Source organism: Tenrec ecaudatus, chromosome 4, assembly GCF_050624435.1.
Source record: "Tenrec ecaudatus isolate mTenEca1 chromosome 4, mTenEca1.hap1, whole genome shotgun sequence".
In the NCBI taxonomy this organism is placed as follows: domain Eukaryota; kingdom Metazoa; phylum Chordata; class Mammalia; order Afrosoricida; family Tenrecidae; genus Tenrec; species Tenrec ecaudatus.
The window spans coordinates 172,507,704-172,534,814 of NC_134533.1; the positions used below are offsets into that span (position 1 = coordinate 172,507,704).

Here is a 27,111-nt window from a genome sequence, read left to right on the forward strand (position 1 = left end):
ACCCAAAGCTGCCCCCGCAGTGATAAGTTTAAGCACCAAACGAGTCAACTAACTCAGACATCAGTCTCTACAGCAAAGCTGTCGCCAGGTGGGGGAAGCATTTCTCCATTTCTCTGGTTCTGGGTGGTTTCCCTTCCCAAGGAGATAAGACTTCTTCAAACCACTATTTTGTTTAAGAAGAACATTGATTCTCAAAAACTAACCGGGTAATGTAAACTTAATGGTAGCAGAAGAGTAATGATAAGGTAACAGAGATGAAACACACTTTACCTAGCCTATGTATACCTGCCGATCATCCGTGTCTGATTTTTCTTATTCCCAGTTAGAGGTAGCTAGTTCATTGTGCCAAACTGGCCGATAAGCACATGTGGGGTTAATTGAAGGGTAGAAAGATAAATGGCTCAGTGAGCCTTGCCTTTCTAGTTTTCTGGTCTCTTCCTCTCTGATGGTCGGACCAGGGTGCTGCTGCCTCAGCCAGTTCCCTGCTTCAGCTTGCAAGGCTCACTTCCTGTGAGACATTCCTGAGGAGAAGCTGCATAGACCTACCCCAATGCAGCCCTGGGTGCTGGAGCAGCCACGTGGAGACCCCTGCCAGCACTGAGATGCTTACACATTTACTGATTCAGATTTCCTCTTGCAGTTGGCATCATAGTGTGTGTTTCTCAAGTTGGAGGAGGACTTTGAGGATCGATGTCAGACATAAGGGTTAATGTTGGACTTGTGGGTTTGGGCAGCACTGGGTTGGGATGTTTTCTTGATATGCACTTAGCTTTCATATAAAACTCTCTCTTATACATGAGTTTCTGTGGATTTGTTTCTCTAAAGAACTCAGACTATCACACAGTTTTAGCATACATGTTGTTGAAATGAGTATTCAACACACCCATAAAAGCAGCAGTCAACTCAAATGGCATATTTCACTGGCAACTATGTCATTTATGTGAAAGACCTCTTTGAAAATGTTCAGGAGCAAAGGTGTCCCTTGGAGAATTGAGGTGCTCCTGGCTCCGACCATGCTTTGCATGGGGAAGCTGGGCCATAGGTAGGAGACACTGAGGAAAGTCAATGCCAGTGTTGAATTATGGTCTTGGTAAAGAATACAGAATACACCACGGATGGCTAGAGACACCAACAGGTCTGCCTTGGAAGTAGAGCCATGTGGTTCCTTAAAAAAGAAGATGAAGACTTCATTTCATGTACTTTGGGCATGTTGGCAGGAAGGGCCAGCCCCCGGAGAACACCATGCTTGGCAGAAAGCCAGTGAAAAAGAGGAAGCCTTTCATGGAGTTGAACCAATCCAGTGGCTACAACAATAGGCTCAAGCAGAACCCCAATTGTGAGGATGGGGCGGGATGGAACAGCCTTCACGCTGTTGTACACAGGGTCACCAGCGCCAGAACCAACTTGATGCAGCCTTACAACGACACTCTATCTGCAGTTGTTAGGGATAAATCAGTGAATAGAAAAGTCATCCTACAGCAGATGGAGCTAATGATCCCCTGGGAGGCACCAGACAAGAAGCCATCAACAAGTAGTATGTCCGGTAGTAGTAGTAAGCTCTACGTGGAAATGCAGAGTAACGGGGATGGAAGGGTCATAGATGATCCCTAAGGAGCCCTAGTGGCATAGTGGTTACACAATGGGCTACTAACTGTAAGGTCAGTAGTTCAAACCCACCAGCTGCTCCATGGGAGAAAGATGAGGCTTTCTATACCCATGAAGAATAAAGCCTCCAAAACCCACAGGGGGCAATTCTACCCTGTCCTAAAGGGTTGTCGTGACTTGGAAGAGACTGGATGGCAGGGAGCGAGTGTATTCCTAAAGGGACATTTGAGTAGAGACAAGAAAGAAGTACCAGAGTGTGTTATGTGAATATAATGGGGGCGGGGGGGGGCTGTGATGCAGGTAGCCAGGGGAAAGGCCCTGGGTCAGGCGCAGGCTTGGTGATTGGAAGGAACAGGGAGGCCACCGTGGCTTAACAAGGCTAAGGAGGTGTGGGAGGAGATGCATTCAGAGAGGCAGCAGTTGGCTTAGATCGATAGGGACTTCGAGGTCTTATAAAGACCTAAGATTGACAGTGAGATGAAAGACCATGGGAGAGTGTTGAGCAGAGCAGGGGAGGGGGCCCAGGGTGGAAGAGGAAGTACAATTTGAAGGAAGCTACTGGAAAAAGAAGAGAGTGACTTGAACCAGCAGTGGAAGCAGTGGTGATGGTAAGAAGGTGATGGATTATGGAGGTACTCTGGAGATTCAGCCAACAGGCTGTTCCTGGAATAAATGTGAGGTGTGAGAAAAGAGTCAAGATGATTGGAGCCCAAAGACAAACCTACCCTAGCAGGTATCTTCACTGCCCCACCTGGGCCTTCTCCAACCTGATGTAGATGCACCTTCCCTCCCTCCCATTTCTGCCTCAGCTTGTCTTTACTTCTCAAAGCCTGTGGCCTGTCCTCAGGCTTCCGGAGCCAGTGCGACTACCTCTCACCCACAGAAGTTGAAAATGCTTGGGACTTTTATCCCTCCCTGATGGTACTGTGGTCTAGGCGATAAGTTGCTAACGCAAGGCCAGTGGTTCAAATCCACGAGTCACTCTGAGGGAGAAAGATGGGGCTGTTTTCTAACAGAAAGATTTACAGCGTGAGAACCCTGACTAGGGTTGCTATGAGTTAGAATGGGTAAGGAACACTGGTGGCATAATGGGGAAGGAGTTGGCCACTATCCCAAAGGTTGGCTGTTCAAACCCACCCGATGGCTCCATGGGAGACAGATCTGGTAGTTTATTGCCATAAGGAGCAAGTCTAGGGAACTCTAGGAGGCCCTTCTGCTCCTCAAGGTGGGGTTGCTGTGGGTCAGAATGGACTCCACAGCCCCGTCCCCCAAAGTGGGCCTTACCCAACTGGTGCTTGAGAGAGAACAAAAACCCGGTTTGCTGGCTTTGAGATGGGCCAGTGTTGTGGGGCTTGACCCTCAGGATTGAACTCTACCAGAGGTGGCCCCTGTCCTGCAGCCTTTGCGGAGCACATCCAGTCTAAACCACTAGAACAGACGTCTTCACTGGGGGCTGTTTCGGGGAAACCCAGCCTGAGGCGGCTAAGTTCCTCTCCTGAGTTTTAGGTTGACTTTTATTTGCCTTAGCTAGCTGTCTGCCTTCATGGCTTGGTTTTTAAGAGGTGGTATGTGCTTCATGAAAAAGATTTCAGATGCAAGCCTCCCTCTTTCCCTTTTCAAGGAGGAAATTATTAAATTGCTCTTGTGCAGTTAGTTGGGGGTGGGCGGAACCCCAGCGGTTTAACACATGTTTTGTAAACGTCCTGCACAGATTCACCCAGGCCTTGCAGCTCTGGGAAACAGCCCTCTTAACTGATCAGTGTCTGCACGATGGCTCTGTTGACATTTCTCCGGCAAAATGCGGCCTCCCTTCCAAAGGCAGTGAATACACAAGTGAAGCTTTTCATATATGTGAAAACTGAGCCCCACTGTGGAACACTGAGGCCACAGTGTGATCTGCCACGGACAGCTGGCTCCTCCACCACTTCCGCACAGCCACAGGAAGGGCCCGGCCGCTCTCCCCGTGCACGGCTCCGCTCAGGGCGGCGCGATCGCCTGTGGAGTCAAGGAAAGCTAATGTGATGGTCAGCATGGTCCAGGTGAGGGTAACAAACCTGGCTTCGGTGGGCCTCGCTCCCTGGCACTCACTCGTGTCCTCTTGAGGCACAGGGTTCAGGGCCAGCAGAAGCAACTCAGAACTGATAGGGAATGGGGGTTCACTTGGCTGCCGACTGGCAGGCTGGTGGCACACATCCACTAGCCGCTCTGTGAGAGCAAGCTGCTTCTGCCCAGACTGCCTTGGCAACACTGACTCTGGCTCAGCTCTTCCCTCACTGCCCTAAAGGGGGCGCCAGGAGTCAGAACCAAGTTGGAGGCAATAGTGTTTGGCAGAACGAGGGAGACCAACAAGGGGAAAGAATGAATGAGCTGGCTGCTGGGCTTGGAGCCAGGTGAGGTTTCTCTGCCTGGCATGAAGCAGGAAGTTCAAGGTAAAGTCACCAGGGGGCTTGCAGTACCAGATGAAAGGCAGGAAGGGGGTGGGGATGACTTATTATTTTCTGAGTATCGATATCCACCCTCGGGGTTCCCTTAGGAGGGCAAGCAGCAAGTTCATTCATCATCTTAATGGCCGGGCCAAGATGACTATAAACATCTGAGGGTTGCGTTTAACTCGGGGCTACTATTAACTTGACGAAAGACACCAGAGAACACAGAACACAATGGGACTGGGCTGCCAGCGAAGGACAGCAGCCGCAGAGTGAATCGGGCCGCGTGTAATCTGCGTGCACACTAAGGAGCAGGCTGGCTTGCACACTGCGTCCAGGCCAAAGGTTTGACTTCCCACGCTCTGCTGGCTGTTCTTGTGTGTGGAGCAGGCCAGAAGATGCCCTCCAAGATCAAGGTGCACAGACACAGAAGCTTGGAAGCCCTCCCGGCTCTCCCCGCATTAGAAACTGGATCGGCGGTTTCGCCTGGCGCCACCGTGAGCAGTTTGCCTTGAAAGTGAGAAGACAGAAACTCCGAAGAGAAAGGGACAGTTAGCTACCCTGTCTGTCGTGGAGGTAGATGGGGCCTTGAAGAAATGCTTTGCAAGAAAGATAAACTTAGCTGCTCCATATACTTCTTCTCACAAAGAACAAGCCACGGGAAGCCACCCAAGCGAACGTGGTGCTGTACCACCTCGAAAGCCGACTTGGAGTCTTGAGTCAACAAAGAACTCAAATCACTCCCTCCCTCCCTCCCCAGGCATAGCAAACTTGAGTGTACTTTTATTCCAGAAGCTTCTAGCGTCACATCACTCCCGTGCCCCCGCAACAATGGGCCACGCCAGGGGAGGAATTGAAAAGACTCAAGACCCATCACTCCACGTCAATGGTCTCAACTCCATGAGAAGGGGGTGTGACAACTCGGTCAGCCAAATTCCAGAGACTTGCAGCCAGCCCACGTTGACTAACCGCACGCTGGATGAACGTGAGAGTGCTCGAAGGCTGGAAAGCATACTGCCAGGGGAGGTCTCTGTTCTCCATGCTGGATTCTGTCATCTCTGAAGCCAGCTCCTCTTCCTCACTGGACTCTTTCCTGGCCTGGTCCTGTTTCCTGGCTTTTCCTCCAGGATGTCCCCAGCACCTGGTCTACTCAACAGCGGGCTCCAGCCACTCAGCCACCTGTCGGTGCATTTTCCCAGTCGAGGCCCTCACACCCGCAGCCTTCATCAGCGGCAGAAACCACCGCATGGTATCTGATGTTCTCGGTCCACCCAACGTCTTCCTGCCACTCCTCCTCTCAAAACGCACACCCAGCCTCTCACTGCTGACCTGCTAAGATGTACCAATTCTTGGCAATATCTATCCTCTGAGCACATGAGGGAACTATACGGCGTGGACTTGGCTGGCAGGAGTGCCTGCCATGAGTAGGCACTACCCTGGGTGGGTACTCTCATGCCCAAGCAGCCAGTTTGTTTCATCCTCAGCAGAGAAGAAGATGGAGCCCTGGAGAAAAGACCAAGGTCATACTGATCCCAAGCAGCAGGGCTGGACTCTAAACCCGAGGGTGACCACCCCAGAGCCAGACTTCCCTTCTATACCTTCCACCCAGCTGCCTATTAGCTTGCCTCGCTCCTCAGAACTTTAAGTTTCAGTCCCCAACTTATCTGCTTTTTGCTATCACCCAAAAGTACAATGATTTCTACCTGCAAACCATTTTCCAAAACATTTGCTTAAACATTTCAGTGGATGTGGGGAGCGGGGAGGGAGGGGGGAAATGAGGAGCTGATACCAAGGGCTCAAGTAGAAAGCAAATGTTTTGAGAATGATGACGGCAACAAATATACAAATGTGCTTGACACAATGAATGGATGGATGGATTGTGGTAAGAGCTGTATGAGCGCCCAATAAAATGTTTAGAATAAATAATAAAACATTAAAAAAAAATTTCAGTGGACATGACATGTGGGTTGAACTACTTCACCCCCCACTTTTCTCCAAACACATAAAACCAAAAACTCACTGCCATCTAGTCAATTCTGAATCCAGTGACTCCACAGAAGAGGGTAAAAGTTCCACAGTGGGTTTCTGAGACTGTAACTCTTTGTGGGAGTCGAGAGCCTCGTCTTTCCCCCATGGAGTGGCTGGTGGTTTTGAACTATGGCTTTTGGATCACAACCCAGAGTGTAACTACTACGTCTGCTTAAGGCTCCCCAAACCCAGTTTGCTTGGCTAGCTTATTTGTTGCTGAGGGAAGGATATGAAACAGTCAAGGATGTAGACACACTTCTATCCGAAATGCAGACTCACGTGACGAGGCAGGAACATATGGAAGGCGCTTACGGCTGGAGGCCACCAGTCAGTGGCCTCCAGGCTGGATGCGGTCAGAGGACATGTTTTGTTTGGCCCAGACGATGTTCAGAAAACATTTTAATTAGCTGTCAAAGTCATAAGATTTCACATAAAAATGTGGATTTCTGGTTTTTATTGAAAAAGAAGCCTGTCTGCACTGGTTCTCGTCCCCAGCAGTCAACAACTGGCTGTTGATGGGAGCTGGCAAGCCTGTGGCTGAGGCTGGGCGAAGGATGGGCTTCCTACTCCCACAAAGACGTACCGGCTCAGAAAGGCACACAGGCAGTTCTGCCCTGCCCTACGGTGGCTGTGACTCAATGGCAGCGAGTAAGTAGGTGAGGCTGGCACCCGCCAGCCTTCCATGTTCTTCACCGCGTCCCACTGTCCCTCGCCGCCCACCTACAACACCTGTCTTGTCCGGCCCCTGAAGAGGTGTGGAACATTAGTTCTCACACTAGGCTCCTAAGGAGGTCTTATCAAGCCAGGCTGCAAAGTCTAGTGGCCTAGAATGTAGAGATGGGGCACCTCTAGCAGATGGTGCCGAGTCCCCAGCCACATCACTGGCACTTTCCTGGGCATTCTGGCCCATTTACAGCTGCTAGTGACTGGACCTCTGCACTTGATGGCAGGCCCAATGGACAAAACCATGGAGACGTACACCTGAACTCAAAGTAAAAAAACAAATTTACTGCCTCTGTTCCTCTACAGGGACCCCTGGCGGTGTCCTGGTAACATGCTGGGCTGCTAACTGCAAGGTCAGCCATTGGAAACCACCAGTCGCCCCATGAGAGAACAATGAAGCTTTCTAATCTCATAAAGACCAAAGCCTTGGGAACCCACAAGGGCAGTTCCATCCTAGCCTCTCGGCCAGTGGTTCTCAACCTGTGGGTCGCGACCCCTTTGGGGGTTGAATGATCTTTTCACAGGGCTCGCCTGATTCATAACAGTAGAAAAATGACAGTTATGAAGTAAAAATGAAAATAATTTTATGGTTGGGAGTCCCCACAACATGAGGAACTGTATGAAAGGGTTGCAGCCCTAGGAAGGTTGAGAACCACTGTCCAAGAGGCTGGCACTTAGCAGGTTCTCAATTAACTGCTGTCCAAACCCTGTTCCAGAGCCAAGAAAAGCCAAGGCCCTTTGTGCCAGGAGACAAACTAGATTTTATTGCGACACCAGGGCCCTGTGGCCATCCAACTCCAGGGCCCTCACACACGTTATATTCTGTGGACTTGTGCTGGCGGCGGCGGCGGCGGCGGCATTCGTGCACTGAGTCCAGTGTGAGTGCTAACCCTGACACGGTGTGATGTGGTGCCACTCAATTCCAAACAGTGTTCGCTCTCTTCATTCTTGCTCTCTCTTTTCGTACCAGCCCAGGGAGATGGCTGGCTCCCCCGGAGAGCCACAGTCGTCACACGCTGTAGTGACACCTTGCCAAGGAAACCCCCAGATCCTTGCTTGGCAGGAAGCAGGGGCATCCATTGGGCCTGTCCACTGCCAAAACCCAGATGTTGGCCAGTACCCATGGGGCTCTGGTCAAACAGCACATGGCCGCCAGGAAGCAGGACAGACACCAGCAAACTAAGCCCCATGTATGACAGGGCTTCAAGTTGGCAGAGAGAATCCGCAGATAACAGTCCGTGCGTGCCCCACATTCTATAAATAGCTCCCTTTATTGGAAGGACCACTATCAATGAATGAAAGCACACTCATATACTGAAAAGATAGAAAATCAATCCCAGGGGACTTTTGTGTGCAGTGTCAGCAGCTACCATAAATTGACTAGGTAGTGACAGAGAATGCTGACACCTTTGGAGGCCTGAGCCATGAATTGCAGTGACTTTGGACAAGAAAGATGACCAATCATCCGTCCTTCCATCCATCTATCCATCCATCCATCCAAGACATCCTATGCAGCAAGATGAAAAGCCTGCATCGGTGACAACATAGGTGAGATGTGAGGGCAGATTCATTCATTAACAAAATGGGAAAGTTGGGGTGGGGTGGGGTTCCTGGCTAAAACTATCTATGCTAATAAATGATGGTTTACACCACGTGTGGCTATGGAGGCATGGTGAGGCACCTGTCGGGAAGACAGGAGGCAGGGAGAGCCAGGCTCTGCTTGAACAGCTGAGGGGCTGAACTGTAATTTGAAGACTGTGAAGTAGGAGGAGTGACAATATCCATTTTCCCTCCATTTTTTTATTGGCATAGCTGAGATTTCAGACTTATTTCATGACTAATCATTTTAACACTACATTTGCTATCGTAAGAAGTGCCGGGAGCACAGTGGGTTAAGGATCTGACCTGTACGGTGGGTTGAAACTCACCAGCAGGGCCAAGGGGAAAGGACCAGGCTGTCTGCTCCTGTGAAGATGTACAGCCTCACTTACCCTGTGGATCTGCCAAGCGTCAGAATCGACGAGATGGCAGTAGGCTTCGTTTGGTGTTTACTGTGGTAATAACTCTTTCTTCACATTGGGTTACTATTTTAAATACTTGGAAATGGTTTCTGTTTAATTCTCTGTTTACTATACTTCTAATTTAATGCACTTTTAAAATTTAGTAACTTGTATGACGTTGAATGATTTAATAAATGAGCACTTTCCCCAGGAAGATTTCAGGATAATGTAGTAAACGCTGCCAGTGCCTTCTCCACATTTTCCAGGACTGAGCAGAGGGCTGGTCACCTGTACACACACAGTTACCTTGTAGGCCAGTGGTTCTCAACCTTCCTAATGCCACGACCCTTTCATACAGTTCCTCATGTTGTGGTGACCCCAACTATAACATTATTTTTGTTGCTACTTCACAACTGTAATTTTTCTACTGTTATGAATCATAATGTAAATCAATATCTGATATACAAGATGTATTTTCATTGTTACAAACTGAACACACTTTAAGCATAGGGATTCATCACAAAAACAATATGTAATTACACATTTATTTCTAGTTACAAATACATGAAATTTTGTCTTGAGTGTAGCATAGGTAACAGTCTTCATGCCAGGTACTCCTATGTGGGTGTGTCTGCATGTGGGCGGACCTGCCTGGAGACAATAGAGGAGTGGTGTCTCGGTTCCTAAGATCCTCAGAAATATGGGTCTTAGGCAACCCCTAGGAAAGGTTCGTCCGACCCCCAAAGGGGTCACGACTTGCAGGTTGAGAACGCTGCCCTACAGAGCGTCCCAGTGAATGAGCCATTGGAGTTGGTTGACAAGCCCTCCAGAAGGCTCGGCACAGTCTCTGAGTTACGCTCCTAACTCATCTTACTCAGGGACATTCTCGCTAAAGAATTTCAAGCAATCCATGTATATAATCATCCCTCACTTTACCAAAATATATCATAAATAAATTACAGGGATGGTGGATGGACGAAGCACACAGCTCTCTAATGGATATAAAGTGCATGCTTGGTGATAACAGCAGTGACCTGTCTTTAACTCCGCCTTTGTTTACGCAGCAGCTGGCTTGCAGCTGGCAGCGTGTGTGCCAGCTGGGGACGGACTATCTGCCAGCAAGGATGAGAGGCCAGGCACGCAACTGCCGAAGGAGGGGTCAAGGAGGAGGAGTGAAACACAGACACTGTCTGCCTCGGTAACATGGCTGCCTCCTTGGTCATGTTAACATGTTTTCTGAGTCCAGGAGGAAATATTCAAATAACTCCAAATAGGACTCTAGGGAAAGGGACCGTCTTTGCGGAGCCCTTGCACATCTAACCGACCATCACAGTCTGGTCTCTTAGCAAGTGCAGTCGGCGGGATGAAGGGGCGCTCTCCGTACTTACCTTCTGCCACATGTTGATGAAGAAGAGCTCGCGGGAAACGTTGAAGGACACATTGGCGTCATAGGCGTCGTCCCCGAGGTTGGAGATGGAGACATTTAAAGAGATATTCTTCACAGCCCCCAGAGCCAGATAGGGGGTTTTCTCATCAGTGCTGCGATGAAAAAGAAACCACAGTCAACGCCTCAAGGGAGAGTTGGAGGTGGAGCGCACAGCAGGATCAGAACAGCAAGCCCCCGGAAGCTCTCTCACCAGTCATGGATTCTTGGACCATCAGGCAACTCTGAAAGAGTGCACAGGGGCCCTTGCTATTGCTTCTGCTTTTGTAGATGGCAGAGGAGTCCGGTCGAAAGTTGGGGGAGGGAAGAGAAGGAAGGTGAGTGATTGATGGAGAGATGGAATGAGGAAGTAGCTCGGGAGAGGGGAGGAGGGTATGGGTCAGGGATGGTATTGGTAGGGAGGATGAAGATGTACATGCCCTTGATGATAATTCTGATGTGATTTGCATTTGGGATAAAACAAACGGATGTCATCGGCCAGTCTTTAACTAGTCAACTAGTTGCATAAGATATGATTAAACGTAGGATAACTGTTATATTTGGTTCCTTGGCATTCTAATACCTTTCCTGATTTAGGGGAATCTCAAGACAAGTGGGAAGGGCAGTAAGGAGACTCTCCCCCTCTTTCCTGCTCATGGACACTAGAATGTGGGCATCTAAGTAGGTGCACTTTTCATGACCCATGGATAGGCACAGGGCCATACTACAAGGAGATTTGCCTGCCTAGACCCATGAATCCTGTGAGAGGCACAAGGACACAGAAGCATCTGAGATCACCTGAGCCAGATGCAGAGGGGGGCATCTTGGGCTGAGTTTCCCCTTTCCCATTTCCTGCCTGCACTGATTCTCTAGCCTTCCTGCCTATCCCACAGGCAAGTCTTTATCCTACCATTAAATTCCTTCTCTGCTTAAATTAACCAGACTATGTTTTGGTTGTTTGTAACCATCATTTCAGCTAACACAGCATGGAAGGGAAAAGAACTATGCAAAATCTCAGTAGGCTGCAATACTTTGAAACTGGGCTATTTGAGTAGAAATCACCATTACCCATCCATGAAGCACAGACCTCACTTCCTGGATGCCTGGCAGGCCCACAAGAATAACAGGCACATCCAGAGTTCTGATGGCCTTGCTCTGGAAGCAAGAGCCCTGAGGATCCCAACAAGATGTGAAAATTAACTTCCAGAAGAGTTTCAGATTCTTGAATGGTTTCCAATACATTAAGACCCTGACCTCAAGCTATGTGGCAATTATTTATTATTGTTGGCCATTTTAATTTTAAACCACTGATGGGTTATTTCTGTCCCTCTGTTTGCTTTTCTATGATTAAGAGTACTTCTCAGGCTTTGAGGAACAAGGAGAGCTAACAGAGCTTTCATTTCAGGAGGAATTGTATTAATCTTCACAATTGCTCACTTGCCTCAAAAGCAACTAGGAGATTGAGTCCAAAAGTATTGCTCCAAAACCAGAGAAACCTTTATTGAACTCCCAAAATAGCAAAGAATGATGCTATTATGTCTTAACACATCCTCCATCTAGGTCTACATACTTCTGAAGGTGGTGTTTCCATCTCTGGCCCTTCTCTAACGAATTCTGCCTTCTTCAGTTTACAGCACATCCAAACAACAGCTCTGACATCGAGAGGCTCAAATTATGCTCCTTTTCAATGCGCTTTGATTGTTGGGAATAAAAAGAAGTCCGAAGGGGCAAGATCAGAGCATTAAGGAAGGTGGGGTCAGGTTCCCCAAGGGCATTCGTGTAGGATAATCCTTGTTACCCTAAAACAACGAACTTGTACATTGTCAAAATGGACAAAAATTCCTTGGCATAACCTTCCTGGCCTTTATCTCACCCATGCAGTTTTCAACTTTTTAAAAACCTCTTCCTACCAAGTCCCAATGATCATCCTATATCCTTTGAGTAAAATCTATCAAGCTTGCCTATATCCTTCTGAGTCCACCTCTGCCTAGAATTTACCTGGTCTAACATTCAACTGGACGTTTTCTGGGGGTGAGGGGCCACCCTAATGAGACTAAGACAAGTGTATTACTGAGAGAGCTTGTCTGCAGCCACGCTGATCACAGAGACATGTTTAAACACGTTTTGTTTGGGCCAACCCCAAGCATGTATGAATGGAACTCTCATAGCCATGCCTTTTTATTTGCCTGCATCTACTTTCTAGGAGCTGATTCTGAACACATTATCTAATTTATATTTAAACTTAGCACAAGGTCATTGGCGACTTGGAGAGAGAGATATGACTGCTGACATGTGGGTAGCTCTGTGGTGCCTGAGGAGCTCTGGAGAACAAGTCCAATGTAACCAGATATCATTATCAGCACCCGTCATTCACGTCTTCTTATTGGGTCAATGCAACTCATTTCCATATCAGGCACCACAAGCTGAGTCAGCACTGATGCAAATTCTACTTTCCCCACCATCTTAGAAACAATTTTATACAGGCGAGATGTCTTGTGAAGATGTTAAAGCATGAAGCTACAGCACCTAAATGATCAGCCTGATTAATTTTCTAGTGAATCATTTTAGAGTTTCCTGAAGTCTTTTCACGCGCGCAAGAATCCACGTGGCCTAAGTAGCGGCGGCCACCGGTTCCCAACTCCCAGTGACCACCGGGCTCCTGAAGTCTTACTATATAAACTATGACTTGATTTTTTTAAAGTTTGCCTGTAATTACTATGTAACAATTTCATTTTATTTTTCTATTAGCAGGAATGTAAGCAGGTCAATTATATTTGTATTAAAAACTGACTGTTCTATCATCATTTTTGGTCTTGATACTATACTTATTAACCACAATTATATTGGAATAATGACAACCAGGATAATCAACCCAACCCAATGCTATCAAGTCAATTCCAAGTCATAGTAACCCTAAACACAAGTAGAATTCATCCTTAGAAATTCCAAGACTATAAATTTTGTTCTTGTTTTTTTAAAATCATTTTATCGGGGAATTGTATAATCCATATATACATCCATTGTGTCAAGCACATTTGTACGTTTCTTGCCGTCATCATTCTCAAAACATTTGCTTTCTCTCTGAGCCCTTGGTATCAGCTCCTCATTTTCCCCTCCCTCATGAACCCTTAATAATTTATAAATTATTATTATTGTCATATCTTACACTCTCCGACATCTCCCTTCACCCACTTTTCTGTTGTACATTCCCCATGGAGGGGGTTATATGTAGATCCTTATAATCAGTTCCCCCTTTCTACTCCACCTCCCCTCCACCCTCTGGTATTGCCACTCTCACTACTGGTCCTGAAGGGATCATCCAGTTCCTATCTGTACCAGTCCAAGACTACAAATCTTTATGGGAACAGACAGCTTCATTTTTCTTCCTTGGAGTGGTTGGTGGATTTGAACCACTAATCTTGTAATTAACAGTCCAAATGCCTAATCCAATGAGCCATTGTGGAGCCCCACCATCACTGAGTTGATTCCAACTCATAGCAACCCGTAGGGTTTTTGAGGCTGTAAATCTTTTCAGGAACAAATAGCCTCCCCACTCCTCCCTTTGAGAAGCTGGTGGGTTGAACCACTAACCATTCAATATCTATCCAATGGCACCAGCAGAGCTGCATCATGAATACATCACAGACAAGCCAAATCCACCCAGTCATTTCACCTGTCTGCCTTCTTCGATACTCTGTCATTTATTTAGCCAGTCAGTCAGTCATCATTAAAAAAACAAAAAACCTTCTTGACTTAGACACTAAGAATACAGGTATGATTGTAACACAGTTCCAGTTCGTAAAGAGTGCATGGTCTCCTGGAGGGGATGGACACGTAAGGCAGATGTTGAAGTCAACACTGTGCTAACTGCTGAGCTGAGGGAGCGAGGCTAACACCACACAAGTACAAAGGAGGGAGGGCTTGATTCGGTGGTGTCAGGCAGGCTTAGGGAGAGGCATGGGGGGACCAGGCAGGTAAACCATGAATACTACATTTATTGGGATGACAACCTCATACACAAACATTTTTCTTAGATTGTACACGCACACTCAACATATATGTACACACAAATATAGGCAATTCAGATTTTTTTCTATTCCTGGAAATCATATAAAAAGTGACATTTGTGATCATTATGGGCCACCTTCCTGGGTGAGGATTCAGCACTCAACAAATCACAAATCTCCTTTGAAGATATGTCATAAAAGCAGTGTTGTTCTACATCCTACGTTGGTGAGTATGATGTGGTCTTCAAAGCTCAGAAGCAGCCATCAAAGGTGCATCTGTTAGTCTGCCCCTGCCCAGAGGAAAGGCAAAGGATGAAAGTTGAAAACACATGGAAATGATCAGTCCCACAGATCAATGGAGAACCCTAAGTCTCCATGTCCCTGCGATAGAATGAACTGGAAGGGTGCTTGGCCACTACTAACTGCTGAAAAGGGAATTATATCAGACAGTCGGTCCTGCTTGGATAGTGAAGAAAACTGTAAAACAAAACTCAAAATCATTGGGGGAAAAAAAGACCAGATTTTCTAGTTGGATAGACTAGTAAGACTGTGGTCCTTATGCACACTTCTGGTCTGGAATGGAACTCATGGCCCAATTTCAGCCAAGTGACAGACAGGTCGCTAAGGGGAATAATGAGAATGAAGGAAGTATGCACACCTTTGAGTAATCACCCAGTGAGGCTGAAAAGCGGGGCACCCACCCACGACAAAGTTCAGAGCAGTTAGGAGAGGGAGGGATAGAGATGGGAACCTCGGGAAGAGGTGGGATGCTGCTACCTTGTGGGGATGCAAGCAATGACATGAAACAAAGTGTGTATGAACAGCTGGCTGGAAAACGGATTTTCTCTGTAAACTTTAACCTGATTCACAAGTTTAAAAAAAAGTTACAATTGACTTACATACATAGCTGGTGAAATGTAAAATCATATATGCTCTTTCTCATTCTTAAAAAGGGGCAGGGCTAACACAACCAGGCATGGCATTTGACAGCTGGAAAGGGTTTATCAGGGTCAGCAGGTTGCAAGTGAAGGCCGGGAGTTAAATGACTTTCCCAAGACCAATAAGCGTCTAGTGGCAGGGGCAGGCAGCCCTGTTAATCCTAGTCTAGTGCATCTTTCCTGGTTTCCATTGCTCCAAATGCACATAAAAAATACAACCAAATAGCATAAAATGTGTATAAAACGTTCTTGACAATCAGAAGATTAGAAAGGAAATTGTGCTTGTCTTCTTAGCATTGGAACATTTGGGAGGTGTCATAACAGTTCGCTGAGGTACTGTAATTGGATACTTATTTTCCCCCTTGACAGTGTTTCTTGACTTTGGTGGCGGCCTTCAGGATGATTCCAGATGCCTCCAGGCATCTAATGGGATGCCTCTCTTCTTGGCATCTGGCTGACAGTTATCCGAGCTTTTTCCACTTTTAGTGCCCAATAAAACCATCACACAACAATTGTTTATTTGGTATCTTCCTACAAGAGACATGCACCAAATGAACAGATGAAGACATGAAGGACAGGGGGTGGGGGGCGGGGAGGCATCTCCTAAATGCACGCTGGCAAATGAACACCCCTCCCCCCCGTGATGTGCCTCCCAGGGGCCAAGGCACCATGGTGGAAAAGCAGCAGTTACGAATAAGGTACAAGCGAAACCCAGGGGCCAGCAATCACTTAGACTACAGTCCCTGGAGGGAGGTCAGGATGAAGCCTTGTCTTAAAGAACGATGAGCAAATGAGGGGTTAGAGCAACGAGAAGCACATTCCAGGCAGAGGAAAAAATAAACATGAACAAAGGGATGGAGGTGGGTCAGAAATAACATGGGAACGAGCAGGAAAAGGATGTCCTCAGCAATACGATTAGTGGGAAGTAAGAAGAATTTGTCGGGTGGGTCTAGGTGCCCATGGATCTTTGCATAGCAGGGAAAGGAGCTGGGGCTTGAATCTCTAGGCTGGGAAGGTAACCATGTTATCTTTGGTCCCCGGTGCAAGATGTACTGCAAGTCCATTGTTAATAAAAGAAGCCAGAATGAAGATAACACACAGTTGAAACCTTGCTGTTGGAGTGGCGATGCGTTCTCGAAACCACCAGCCACTCCATGGGGGAAAGATGAGGCTGTCCACTCCCATCGAGATTCAGTCTTGGTATGGTTAAAACTTAACATGCTATCCATTGAACTTCCTTCTGATCCATTTACATTTGTTCTAGTGTTTAGTATTTGCATTTTTTTTTCTTTTCAGTGGAGGTTTTCATGGACCTGATTTCCTTTGTTAGCATTGTTAGTGTATTTTTAACATGTTTCGGCCTATGAAATCCAGAAACAGCGAATCTAGAGACAGTAACTGAATGAATGGCTCCTTGGGTGGGGTGGGGACGGGGAGGCAGAGGCGGCAGGGGGGAAAGGGGGAGCTAGTGCCCATGAGTACAGAATGAAAAAACTGATAGTGGTCAGGATCGTACAACTGTTCTTGATGTGATTAACCTATTGAATTGTATCATCTATGAATGATATGCCAATAAAACTGTTGGGAAAAAGGATTTATAGTCTCATAAATATACAGGGGAAGTTCTACTCTGTCCTCTAGGGTCGCTATGAGTCACAGAGGACTCCTTGGCAGTGAGAGATGGTGGTTTCACCCTGTCCCCTGGGGGCTTATTGTAACCAGTCCAAGTCCCTCTGCCCACAGTCCCATATCTTTGCTGGAGGGCTTTTCTCTGGCTAGAGTCTACTCTGCAGCCAGTGCAAACACTTGTGAATTAAGACCCTTGAAACCCCCCCACCACCCCGCAGCAGCCCAACAGCTGGCTAGCAGGATTCGATAGATACCATATATACTCGAGTATATACAGTATAAGCTAACCGGAAGATCAGCTGAGGCACCTAAATTTACCATAAAACTGCATTAAAAATGTGCTGAAAAACTCGGCATTTACCCAAGTATAAATGGTAATTACCTCAAGTCCTTTGTTTATTTTGGTGAGACAACTCTGAAGTGTATGCTGCCCACGTGGGCGGCACTTTAGTCAAATAGGGCGCCTGTGCTCTTGAAAGGCTGCTAGTCTGAATTAAGTGTAACATGGACATTGTGTTTCAAGGAGGATGAAATATGGTAGGCCGATGTTATATATTTGCTTGTGTGATTAATAGTATTTGTGAAGTAGAGGTCCAGATAAAATAAAGATACATTTGGGTAAGAAATAGTCCCCTGCCTTTGGAGGTGTTAGCTATTGTGGCTTCCAAAGCTGGACTCTGCAGGAAACCCAGTATCAGGATCTGAAGAAGACTCTTAACAGCCTCTAGTAAGCAGATGACACAGGCCTGCTTGCCAAAAGTGAACACTGCTCTGAGCACCTACTGCTCCAATTCGAGGGCTCTCGCCTTCAATACGGATTATGCCTGAATACGCGGAAGATTAAAAACAATCTCACAGCTGGGCTAATAGACGCATGACGCTACATGGCAAAGAAACAGAAGCTATGAAGGCCTGCGTTCTTCAACAACCAACGTCCACAGAAACCAAAGCAGTCAAGAAACCAAAGCAATGGATTACATTGGGCAAATCTGCCTCTAAGGAGCTCCTTCCACTGTGAAAAAGCAGAGATGGAAATTTGATTACTAAGGTGAGCCTCACCGCGCACACCATGACCTTCCGAGTGTCTCACATGCATATGCCAAGCTGGGCAGTGAGAAAGGAGGGTCGCAGCCCTGACGCGTTTGAATTGTGTGGTGAAGGGTGCTGGCTGCACCATGGACTGCTGGAACAACACACGAACCAGCCCTACAAGGAACACAACTCAGGAGCAAGGGTGCTGAGGCGCCATCTTGCCTCTTTTAGACACATCATCAGAAAAAGACTAATCTCTAGAAATTGCTAATATTTTTGATAAAGTGGAGGGTCATCAAAATTGAGGACCAATCCTCAACCCCCGGGCCATGAAATAGAGTCACACAACAATTAATTGCAAGCACGGAATCCTCACATATCCACGAGGATGTCAGAGACCCAGACAATGTTACCCAAAGGGATTTCAAAGAGTTCATGGGTAAGCTCTGCTATCTAATTCCACTCTTCCATAAACTCCTCAAGCCCCCTTGATAATAAGGCCTCCTTGCGTTGGAGCTGACTCAACTGCAATTAAAAATAAAGTTCTCATGCAAAAATGTAAGGGTTTTCCCCCCTTGTGCCAAGAAAACACAATCACTAATTTTTTAAAAATCAGCAATAGCCAAAAAAGATAATCTATCAAAAAGTACAATATTTAAGAAGTCAAACAGAATTGTATTTTCACAAACTCTAAACTGATGAAAATTGTTCTTTCTGCCCATTAGTCTTCTCCTATGGCAGTGGTCTCAACCTTCCTAATGCCGCGGCCCTTTCATGCATTTCCTCATGTTGACCCCCAACCATAAAATTATTTTTGTTGCTACTTCATCACTGTCATTTTGCTACTGTTATGAATCAGGCAGCCCGTGAAAAGGTCATTTGACCCCCAAAGGGGTCGTGACCCACAGGTTGAGAACCACTGGCCGATGGCTATCCAGCAATGGACATACGTGTCCTTCTCTGGCTGACTGCCTCAGCCCTCGCCCCCTGGCTCGAACCTATGTGCCGGTCTTCCTCCTGACTCCCAGACTCCACCAATTTCATACCCTTTTACCCGTTTCCCCTTTTCCAAAGCCTGGTGCCATATCTGGGACCAGCCTGCTTCCCTGGTGTGCCCACCTCACCACTGCTCACACTGTCTTCTGGCTTCTGGTTTCCTGGCCACCTCACCCCAGTCGTCTGGCCTGGCGTCAGTCAAGTCCCTGGGTGCTAATGGTGATACCGTGTGTCCCAGAGCCCCAGCAGCACCTGGACGTGCATCCACGTTCAAATTTACTTTAAAACTCCAAATAGCCACTGCTCGTGGGAACTCCGTTCTGCTTCATTGTTAACATCCCTATTGTTTGTATCCTCAAGTCCTAGGAAAAGCCAGAGGACTATCTTTAAAGACAACATACTTTATATGCCCATGCGTGTTTCAACCCTCTCCAACAGTGAATCCTTTTCTTTTTAATCATTTTACTGGGGGCTCTTACAGTCCTTATAATGTTCCATGCATCAATTATATCAAGCATATTTGTACATATGTTGCCATCATCATTTTTTAAACATTTACTTTCTATTTGAGCCCTTGGTATCAGCTCCTCTTTTTTTGGCTCCCTCCCCGCCTTCTGCCCTCCCACCCTTGTGACCCCTTGCTAAATTATAAATTATTATTGTTTTTTTTTTATCTTACACCATCCACTGTCTCCCTTCAATCAGTTTCTGTTGTTCATCCCCCTGGGGGTGGGGTGTAGGCACTGATCATTGCAATTGGTTCCTCCTTCCTCCCCTCCTCCTCCACCTTGTCCCTGCCCTCATGGTATCACTGCTCCCATTTCTGTTCCTCAGGGGTTTCTCTGACTTGGATTTCATGTGCTGTCAGCTCTTATCTGTGCCAGTGTACATGCTCTGGTGTAAAGGCAGGACTGAAAGGCAGGACTGGAGTCATGGAAGTGGGGGGTTAGGAAGCCTCAAAGAACCAGAGGAATACTGTCTGTTTCATCGGTGCTATATTGTGCCCTGGTTAACTCATCCCTTCCTTGTGGCCTGTGAGGGGATGTCCCATTGTCTGTAGATGGGTTATGGGTCTCTGCTCTGACGCCCCTTGTTCTCAACAATATGTTTTTATTGTTTGTTTTTGTGTCTTCTGGTGCCTGTTACCTGGTCCTGTCAACACCGCATGTCCACACAGGTTTCTTCTATGTGATCTTTGTTGCTTCTCAGCTAGATGGCCACTTGTTTAACTTCAAACCTTTAAGACCCCAGATGCTATAGCTTTTGATAGCCAGGCACCATCAGCTTTCTTCATCACATTTGCCAACAGTGAATTCTTATGCCATATAATTTCACATCTCCCTGATATAAATTTATAAATCAGATCTCAACATGCAAAATGGGTTCACATGGTGACTGACTCCAGTTGGAGGTCTGGAGGCTCCTGGATGGAAGGTGACAGGTTGTGGATGGTTCCCAGGCTGAATCTGGTCTGTAAGTCTCTTACATGGAGCCAGGGGTCTTTCTACCACCTCTTGCATTCACAAGGACCCACCTGGTCCGCCAGCGCTCACAATATGAGAGAAAACCATTGCCAAGGGGAATCCCAGCTGAGATGGGTTTCCCTAGCAACAGTCAGGTAATTAAGATAAACACTGGTGTTTACTTTTAAGCATGCACTGCGGTGGCCCCCAGACTGAGTGCATGAATGGGCTCAAACTCTGGTCCAATGAAGAACTCGTGGGGGTGAAAGAGTCAGAATTTGCTTCAAAGGTCATTCCCCTTCGGAGCAGGCAGATGTAGCTCTGCCAAGGGGCCCTCCCTGTCTCCCAGGCCCCCACCCCAAATAGCCCAGGCTCCCTCCACTTGCCCCATCTGTCGACCTGAGAAAAGCACGGCTGGGGCTCAGCTAACAGAGGAATTCAGATCCTCATCAGCCTTTACTTTCGGAGCAGTTTCCGGAATCACTAAATCGTAGGGCATCTGGAACAAATCAGGTCCACTCACTGTAACAACTGGATTAAGGACCAAGAATACTTGGGGGAAGGGCAGGGAAATTCCCCACATATCTGCGCATGGCTCCCCGGTCTGATGTCATGTGGTGGGGACGGTGTGGGGCGATGTATGAATTGAACCAGCAGTGCACGGTGCCACCCTGTGCTACACATGACCGGTCGGGTTGTGGCAGCCCTGTGACATGTAACTGTGGTGGCCACAGCTTGCCCTGCCCCTGGCAGAGAACCTACATGGTCACCAACAAAGCCCCTGCAGAAGCTGCAATCCTTCTTGCAATCTGAACCTTTGTGCTTTGAGGTGAGGCAGGACATGGGGAGAACAGTAGCTGCTCCCATCTGGCAACCAAGAAGGTTGAAACGAGCATCCACCGATGTGCCCATCCGCCCCCCAACATGCCCGCCCACCCCAACCACCTCGCCAAATCCCTCTACTCGTTTGCTGTCCTGAGCGTACCAAAACTCTGACAGTAATCTCGGTCTCTGATAGACAAAGAACCAGGAATGTTGGTTTGTAACATGTTGTTGTGCTTGAGTGCTGCTTACGGGGCACGGACCCACAGCAGCGAGCTCACATGAAAGACTGAGACGCTGCCCAGTCCCGTGCCACCTCTGACATGACTGGTCAGCTCAAGTCTGTTGTGACAGCTGTTATGTCAGCCCACCACCCACTGATGGGTCTGCCATGCTGCTGGAAGCTATACCACAGGTGTCTCAAATACCCCGAGGACCACCCATGGTGGGCAGGTTTAGGCTAATTCTGGGAAGAAAGTTCTAGTGATTACTTCTGATCGCTACTCAAGGAAAACTGGAGATGCGTCACAACGGTTCACTTCGTAATCTGTGTAGCGCATGCGTGGGGGTCACTAAGGAGGGGCAATACTTCCTCTAAGGGATCCTACGTTTTAAAAAAAAGTCTTATAATGAAAGTTGAGTTCTGAAGATTACAATAGAAATGTTTCGTCAAATCACTTAAGCAAAGCAAAACTCCCCTCCTCTCCCACTCCCCTAGAGTCAAGGGAAGTTTCTAGAGCAGGGCTTCTTAACCTGTTTTTATATCATGCAGCCTAGTAAACAGACCCTCTTTTTCTCATAAAATGAAAACGAGGACACGAAGGAGTCAATTACACTGAAGGATAAGAGAAGGGAGGAGGACACAGACTTGTGGTAGAGCAGCACGTGTGCTTTTTGTCACACACCAAGGTCGACAATTTGACGTGTGGATACAGGTGCACACTCGTGGAGCCTCCGCGACGACTCCAAGTGGATATGAAAAGACCTCTGCAGGGTCCCTCGGACAACGTCACTCACAGTCCCGCTCGCTTTACTGCGTGTGGCCGGTTGTCCACATTCCTAACTGAACAAAATGCCAAACTTCAGTTTGAAGTTAAACGAAGATAAAGACCCGGTGTTTTCCTCCCCAGGTTCACGGATCTTGAGAGTTCAATATGCACACCGACCACCAAAGGGACCATTGCTCCCCACCCCCCGACCTCAACCCCCAGCCCTGGCCTTAGGGAAGGCGAGCGAGGGGCTGGCCCGGTGAGGCAGGAGGGCCGTGGTGAGATGTGGGGGAGGTGGATTGTCGCACCCAGAGTCAAGGTATGATGTCCGTGTGTGCAAGGTGCCCATGACAACACTAACTGCTGCCGGCTCCCTTCATCGGTGTCCACCTAAGGACTAAGACTTAGGAATCTGAGGAACCCGGGAGAATGAAGATGGGGTACATGCGTGAGAATCTTCCTCCCTCTTGGCTTAGAGGAGAAAATTGTTCTTGCACATCAGAAGATATTTTAATATTTATATTTTTCTTGAAAAAAACAAACTGTTGACTGGGGGGTTATCCCCCCCCCAGCTTGTTCAAACCTCATCACCATAGAAAACATTCTTCACCAGGAGCCCCCTGCTCTAGGTGAAGACAGTCGATTGTTCTAGCTGCAGATTACATCCTCTCTGATGCTGGTCCCCACCAAGGAAGGCAATTTTCCAGAGTCTCCAGGTGGTAGAGATGGTCAGCCTGCTCACCTGCTCCCTGCAAGACTGGAAGTCAGAGCCCACTGAGACACACTCAGGAGGAGGCTCCGACAGTCTACAGTTTAGCCACTGAAAATTCTATGGAGCGCAGGTCCACACTGACGCCCACAGGCTGGCCAGGCGTCAGGGTGACTCCATGACAACGAATAAAGCAAGGGCATTTTACAGTGAACTTTGTTACAAGGACACCTCCCTGATCCCTTAACCCCTCACGTTCGAGCAGTGCTCTCTAAAAACAGCGTCCCCAGAAAGAAGTGCCCAGAGACCATCCCCCCAAAACACAGAATCCGCTCCCCAGCCTGAAGAGGGCCCCACTGCACCACTCCCCAGGTATGGGTTCTAAATTCTTAGAAGGCAGAGAAACAAGCCATACACAAGACAACCGTAGGTCCACCTGAACCTCCCACTCCCCTGCCCCCCACCACTACCAAGATCTGATCAAACAGACCGGAGTGTGAAAAGAAAACCACCCTGCCTGCCTGTGGGATCTGTGGACAGATAGACAATACGTGGCTCTGAGCTCTATGGCATCTCGAGGCAGGTTTCCTAGAAGCAGAGTCTGGGACAGGGGCTCTGTAGTTTACCAGTGTCCCCGGAAGAAGGCAAGTTTGTGACACGGGATGGGGAACATCTCCTCTTGGCCTGATTCACAGAGCCTTCTGGGGCTTAAACTGGACCACTGTGTGGGCCTCCCCGGAGGCAGGGAAGCTATTGGCTGAGGGCTGGGCCAGGGGTGGGTGTAACCTCCGAGGCAAGTTGACGCCCACCCGGCAAGGACCATTCTCAGGCCAGAGGCCTTGACCCTTGGTGCAGCTGGGGACGCACCTGCACAGCTGTCACTCCACCCAGTCTCCTCACTCTTGGAGCAAGACCACCTGGCATGCAGCCAGGCACAAAGGCTCATAAAATCTAGATGTTTCCTATAGGGGAGCCTCCCTCTTACTGCTGTGCAAAGGACTGGGTGTCTGTCACCACTGCCTTGGGGGATGGGGAGAGCAATGACCACTGGGGACGAAGCAGAGAGAGCGCTGTCCCGCCTGGGGGGTTTCACTGTGGAGAGCTAGCAAGGCAGCCTTCCGAGGTACGGCAGAACAAACTTGGGAGAGATAGATGCTAATGAGAGGCTGTGTGCAAAGCAACAACTATAATGTAGGAACTGGGGGTGCTTTGGGGGGAAGGGCTGGAGAAGACTCTCCTCAGGACACAGAACCCCTGTTCATCTCAGGGGTTTAGCTCCAGGATGGATGAGTCCAGCATTGGAGGCAAGAAGCCAACACAGCCCGTCACCCAGAAACCCTCCCCAGAGGCGCTGCTGGCGGGGCTCACTGCCGCTCTGGAATTGGGAGGGGGAGGGCTCCAGCTGCTACGTGCTCTGGATAGGTCCTTTCCTTAGGCGGCATGTCCAGTAAGCAAGACATCACCGCCTCCACCTGAGGGAAAGGCTTATCCGCTTATGATCGCCAATGGCCGGCTATATTTGGAAACGAAGGAAAAAATGACCAAGAAAAAGTTTGGTAGGCAGACCCAGACTTCTTGGGTCACTCCGGCGGGAGGCCGATGATGAGCAAGTTTCCCAGACGCTTCTGAGGCTGTAGCTACTCCGTCAGGCCAGCCTTCAGGCTCCGCGCTGGAAACTCACCACGAGCCTCTGCTCAGCCGGGAGAGGCTCCGGCTGCTCTGCATGCTGGGGTTCTTAGCAGCTGTCCAGTTGGTCACCCAGGCACACTGGACTGGACTTCCACGAGCCATAGGGCTTCCGCTGGCTGGTTCTGAAACCTATCCAGAATCAGTAGCAATACCCCTGCACTGAGACTGATAGACGGCGGCTGCACGGGAGTTACAGTGGCCAGAGGGGGAAGATAAAAACTGCCACGGAACCACGCCTGCCCTCTGCAGAAAGCAGAAGCCCCAAGCACACTACCGTCAGCTGACTGGGACTCACAGCGGCCATGCAGTGGGTTTCCCAAACCGTAGACCTTCGCAGACTAGATAGCCCCATCTTTCTCCCGCGGTGGGTGCGAATTACTGACCAGTGCCTAACTCACAGCGCGTTATTGTTGGCCCCTAACAGTGAGTTCTCCTAATTTTTCAAAACTGTCCAACAAAAGGAAATCAGTCCACTTCTCAGGTGGTGGCCCCAGCCTCACACTGGGGTGGCTGGTGGACCCTTCAGAACATGGAATTACTCAAGGAGCAAGTTCAAGCAGAGGCTTACTGTGCTTACTCTCTAATCTGCAGTAAACAATAACGCTTTTTAAAAAAACCCCATCAAAGATTCTGCTTGTAGATATGGTTGGCATCTGTCTTTCTGCCAAACCCCAGCACCTTCCTACACGTGATCTTAGCCAAAAGGCCGAGAAACGACCCCCAGTACCTTCCTGCGGATTCCAGGCTTCTTTTTAAATGTACAGTCCCTGACAGGAACAGGGCACCCAGTAAGCAAGGTCAGCACAGGCTGCCTCGTGCTTCCTAAATGTGTAATGAACAGTTCCACATGTTTTACTGGAACTCCCTATGAGGAACTCACCCCTGCATAAAACCGCCCGCCACAAGGAGCACATGCGCCGGGTTTGATTCTACCGCAAGTTTCTCGGTAAGATGACCAACGGCGCATCCCAGACACCACCTGTGCTCATCCTGGGCTGGGCTAGCGTCAGGGCCCTTTCGAACGGCAAAGAGCGTTCGGGCCTATGGTGGTGGGGGTGATGATGGTGTAAGGGGTCAGGGTCCCACTCTCGCTCTGCCTGGGGCTTGCTGTGGACACACTCCTTCTGTCTTTGGGGTCAACTTCAGGAAAACGAGAACAAAGCACCTGCCCGGAACTTGGCCTCATGGATTTGTGATAAAGCCAAATATGCTTCAGGACAAATAGGGTTTCATGAAGTTCAAGGGAAATTTCCATGAGCTTTCGACTCCATTTTTCCACCAACTGTCTGAAGTATACGAGTGATAAGTTGCTCTGCTTCAAAGAGTGAGAAAATAAGTGAAGGCAATAGCATGGGATCAAACCAAGAGGGCAATAAAGTGACGTCAGGAACAGAATGCTCCGGGCTCAGCACAATGTGGAACAGAAGTATTCCCAAGGAGTTAATGGGGAAAAGCCTTTAAAGGGGGCTTAACGCTCCTGCTGGATGACAGGATCAATTCATTCACTGAGATACTAAGAGATAGCAGGCGTGGCAGACACTGCCCAGGCTCCCACCAGACCCCTTGACCATTCCAAAGATGACTCCTGTCCTCCAGCTATGGGGTCTGAATCTTGGCATCAGAGAGTCTTTTTTCCAGAACAGAGAAGACTGCTATCTGTCAGTAGCTGCAAATGCAGGGAACTGTCCCCTCAGGGGCGCTGGGACCACCGTGGTGTAGCATCGGCAGTTGACAGCTCCAACCCACTGAGAGGCTCTGCGAGAGGCAAACCCGGAGATCTGCCTCTGGAAAGGTGATGGCCAAGACAATCCTGTGGAGGGCGAAGCCACTTTGTCACGCGGAGGCACTGTGAGTCCCTGTGGACTCAACGGCAAGCACAACCAGAGCCACCCACCCACCCACCACCCATCTATCCATCCCCAGAGTTGGCCGCAGCCATGCATTCCAGGAGCTGGTTTATGAATGTCCCAGATTCTCCACCTCTCACATGAAATAATTAGACGGGTGTGTTTTCCACCATTTACAGTTTCCCTACGTGGTAGGCTCCAGTCACCCACTGTGGTAGGCTTACCGAAGTGACAGCCTCTTTGTGGTCATGCTCTTTCGCGTATGACTTTGCAGCCCTTCCTGTTTGGAAGTACAGCCTATTTTCCCCTACTTCGACTCTGATGGCGTGGTGACTCTCCTTTGATCAAGAGGCGGTGGCAAACGTGAGCGTATACCAGGGGTGTGTGCACTTGTGTTCCATTGTTGGACCCCTGCCGCACTGAGCGAGTGTGCCTGCGCTCATCGACGAGGCCAGTCAGCCAACCACCAGAAACAGGGGCGCCCAGTCAACGCGAAGCTGGTTGTCCGTGTCTGAGGGAGCTCAACTGAGACCAGAAGGTGTGTATAGCTGAACCCAGCCTGGACAGCCAAACAATAGAATCGGGGCTCAATCAATGGTTATTTTAAGGCATGAAGCCTCTGGTGCTTTGCGACGCAGTAGTAACTGACAGCCTGGGTGTCTGGTGTCAGAGTGTGCCTCTACTAGTAGACTTCTCTATGTACTTCCTCTCTCTCTCATTCTCCTGCTGCATTTTCCAAATCACACTCAAAGCCTTGTTCCTGGAAGGTCTCCAACTCGGGCAGA

The 27,111-nt window shown here is 48.5% G+C and overlaps 1 protein-coding gene across 1 annotated transcript in view; it reads right to left on the reverse strand.

Moving 5' to 3' along the window:
- Positions 1-27,111, reverse strand: part of ITGA9 (integrin subunit alpha 9) — a 367,262-nt gene that overhangs the window by 114,671 nt on the left and 225,480 nt on the right. Inside the window, exon 18 of the mRNA XM_075547054.1 lies at positions 10,171-10,321. Within this exon, the coding sequence (XP_075403169.1) occupies positions 10,171-10,321 (151 nt within the window). The remainder of the gene's footprint in view (positions 1-10,170; positions 10,322-27,111) is intronic.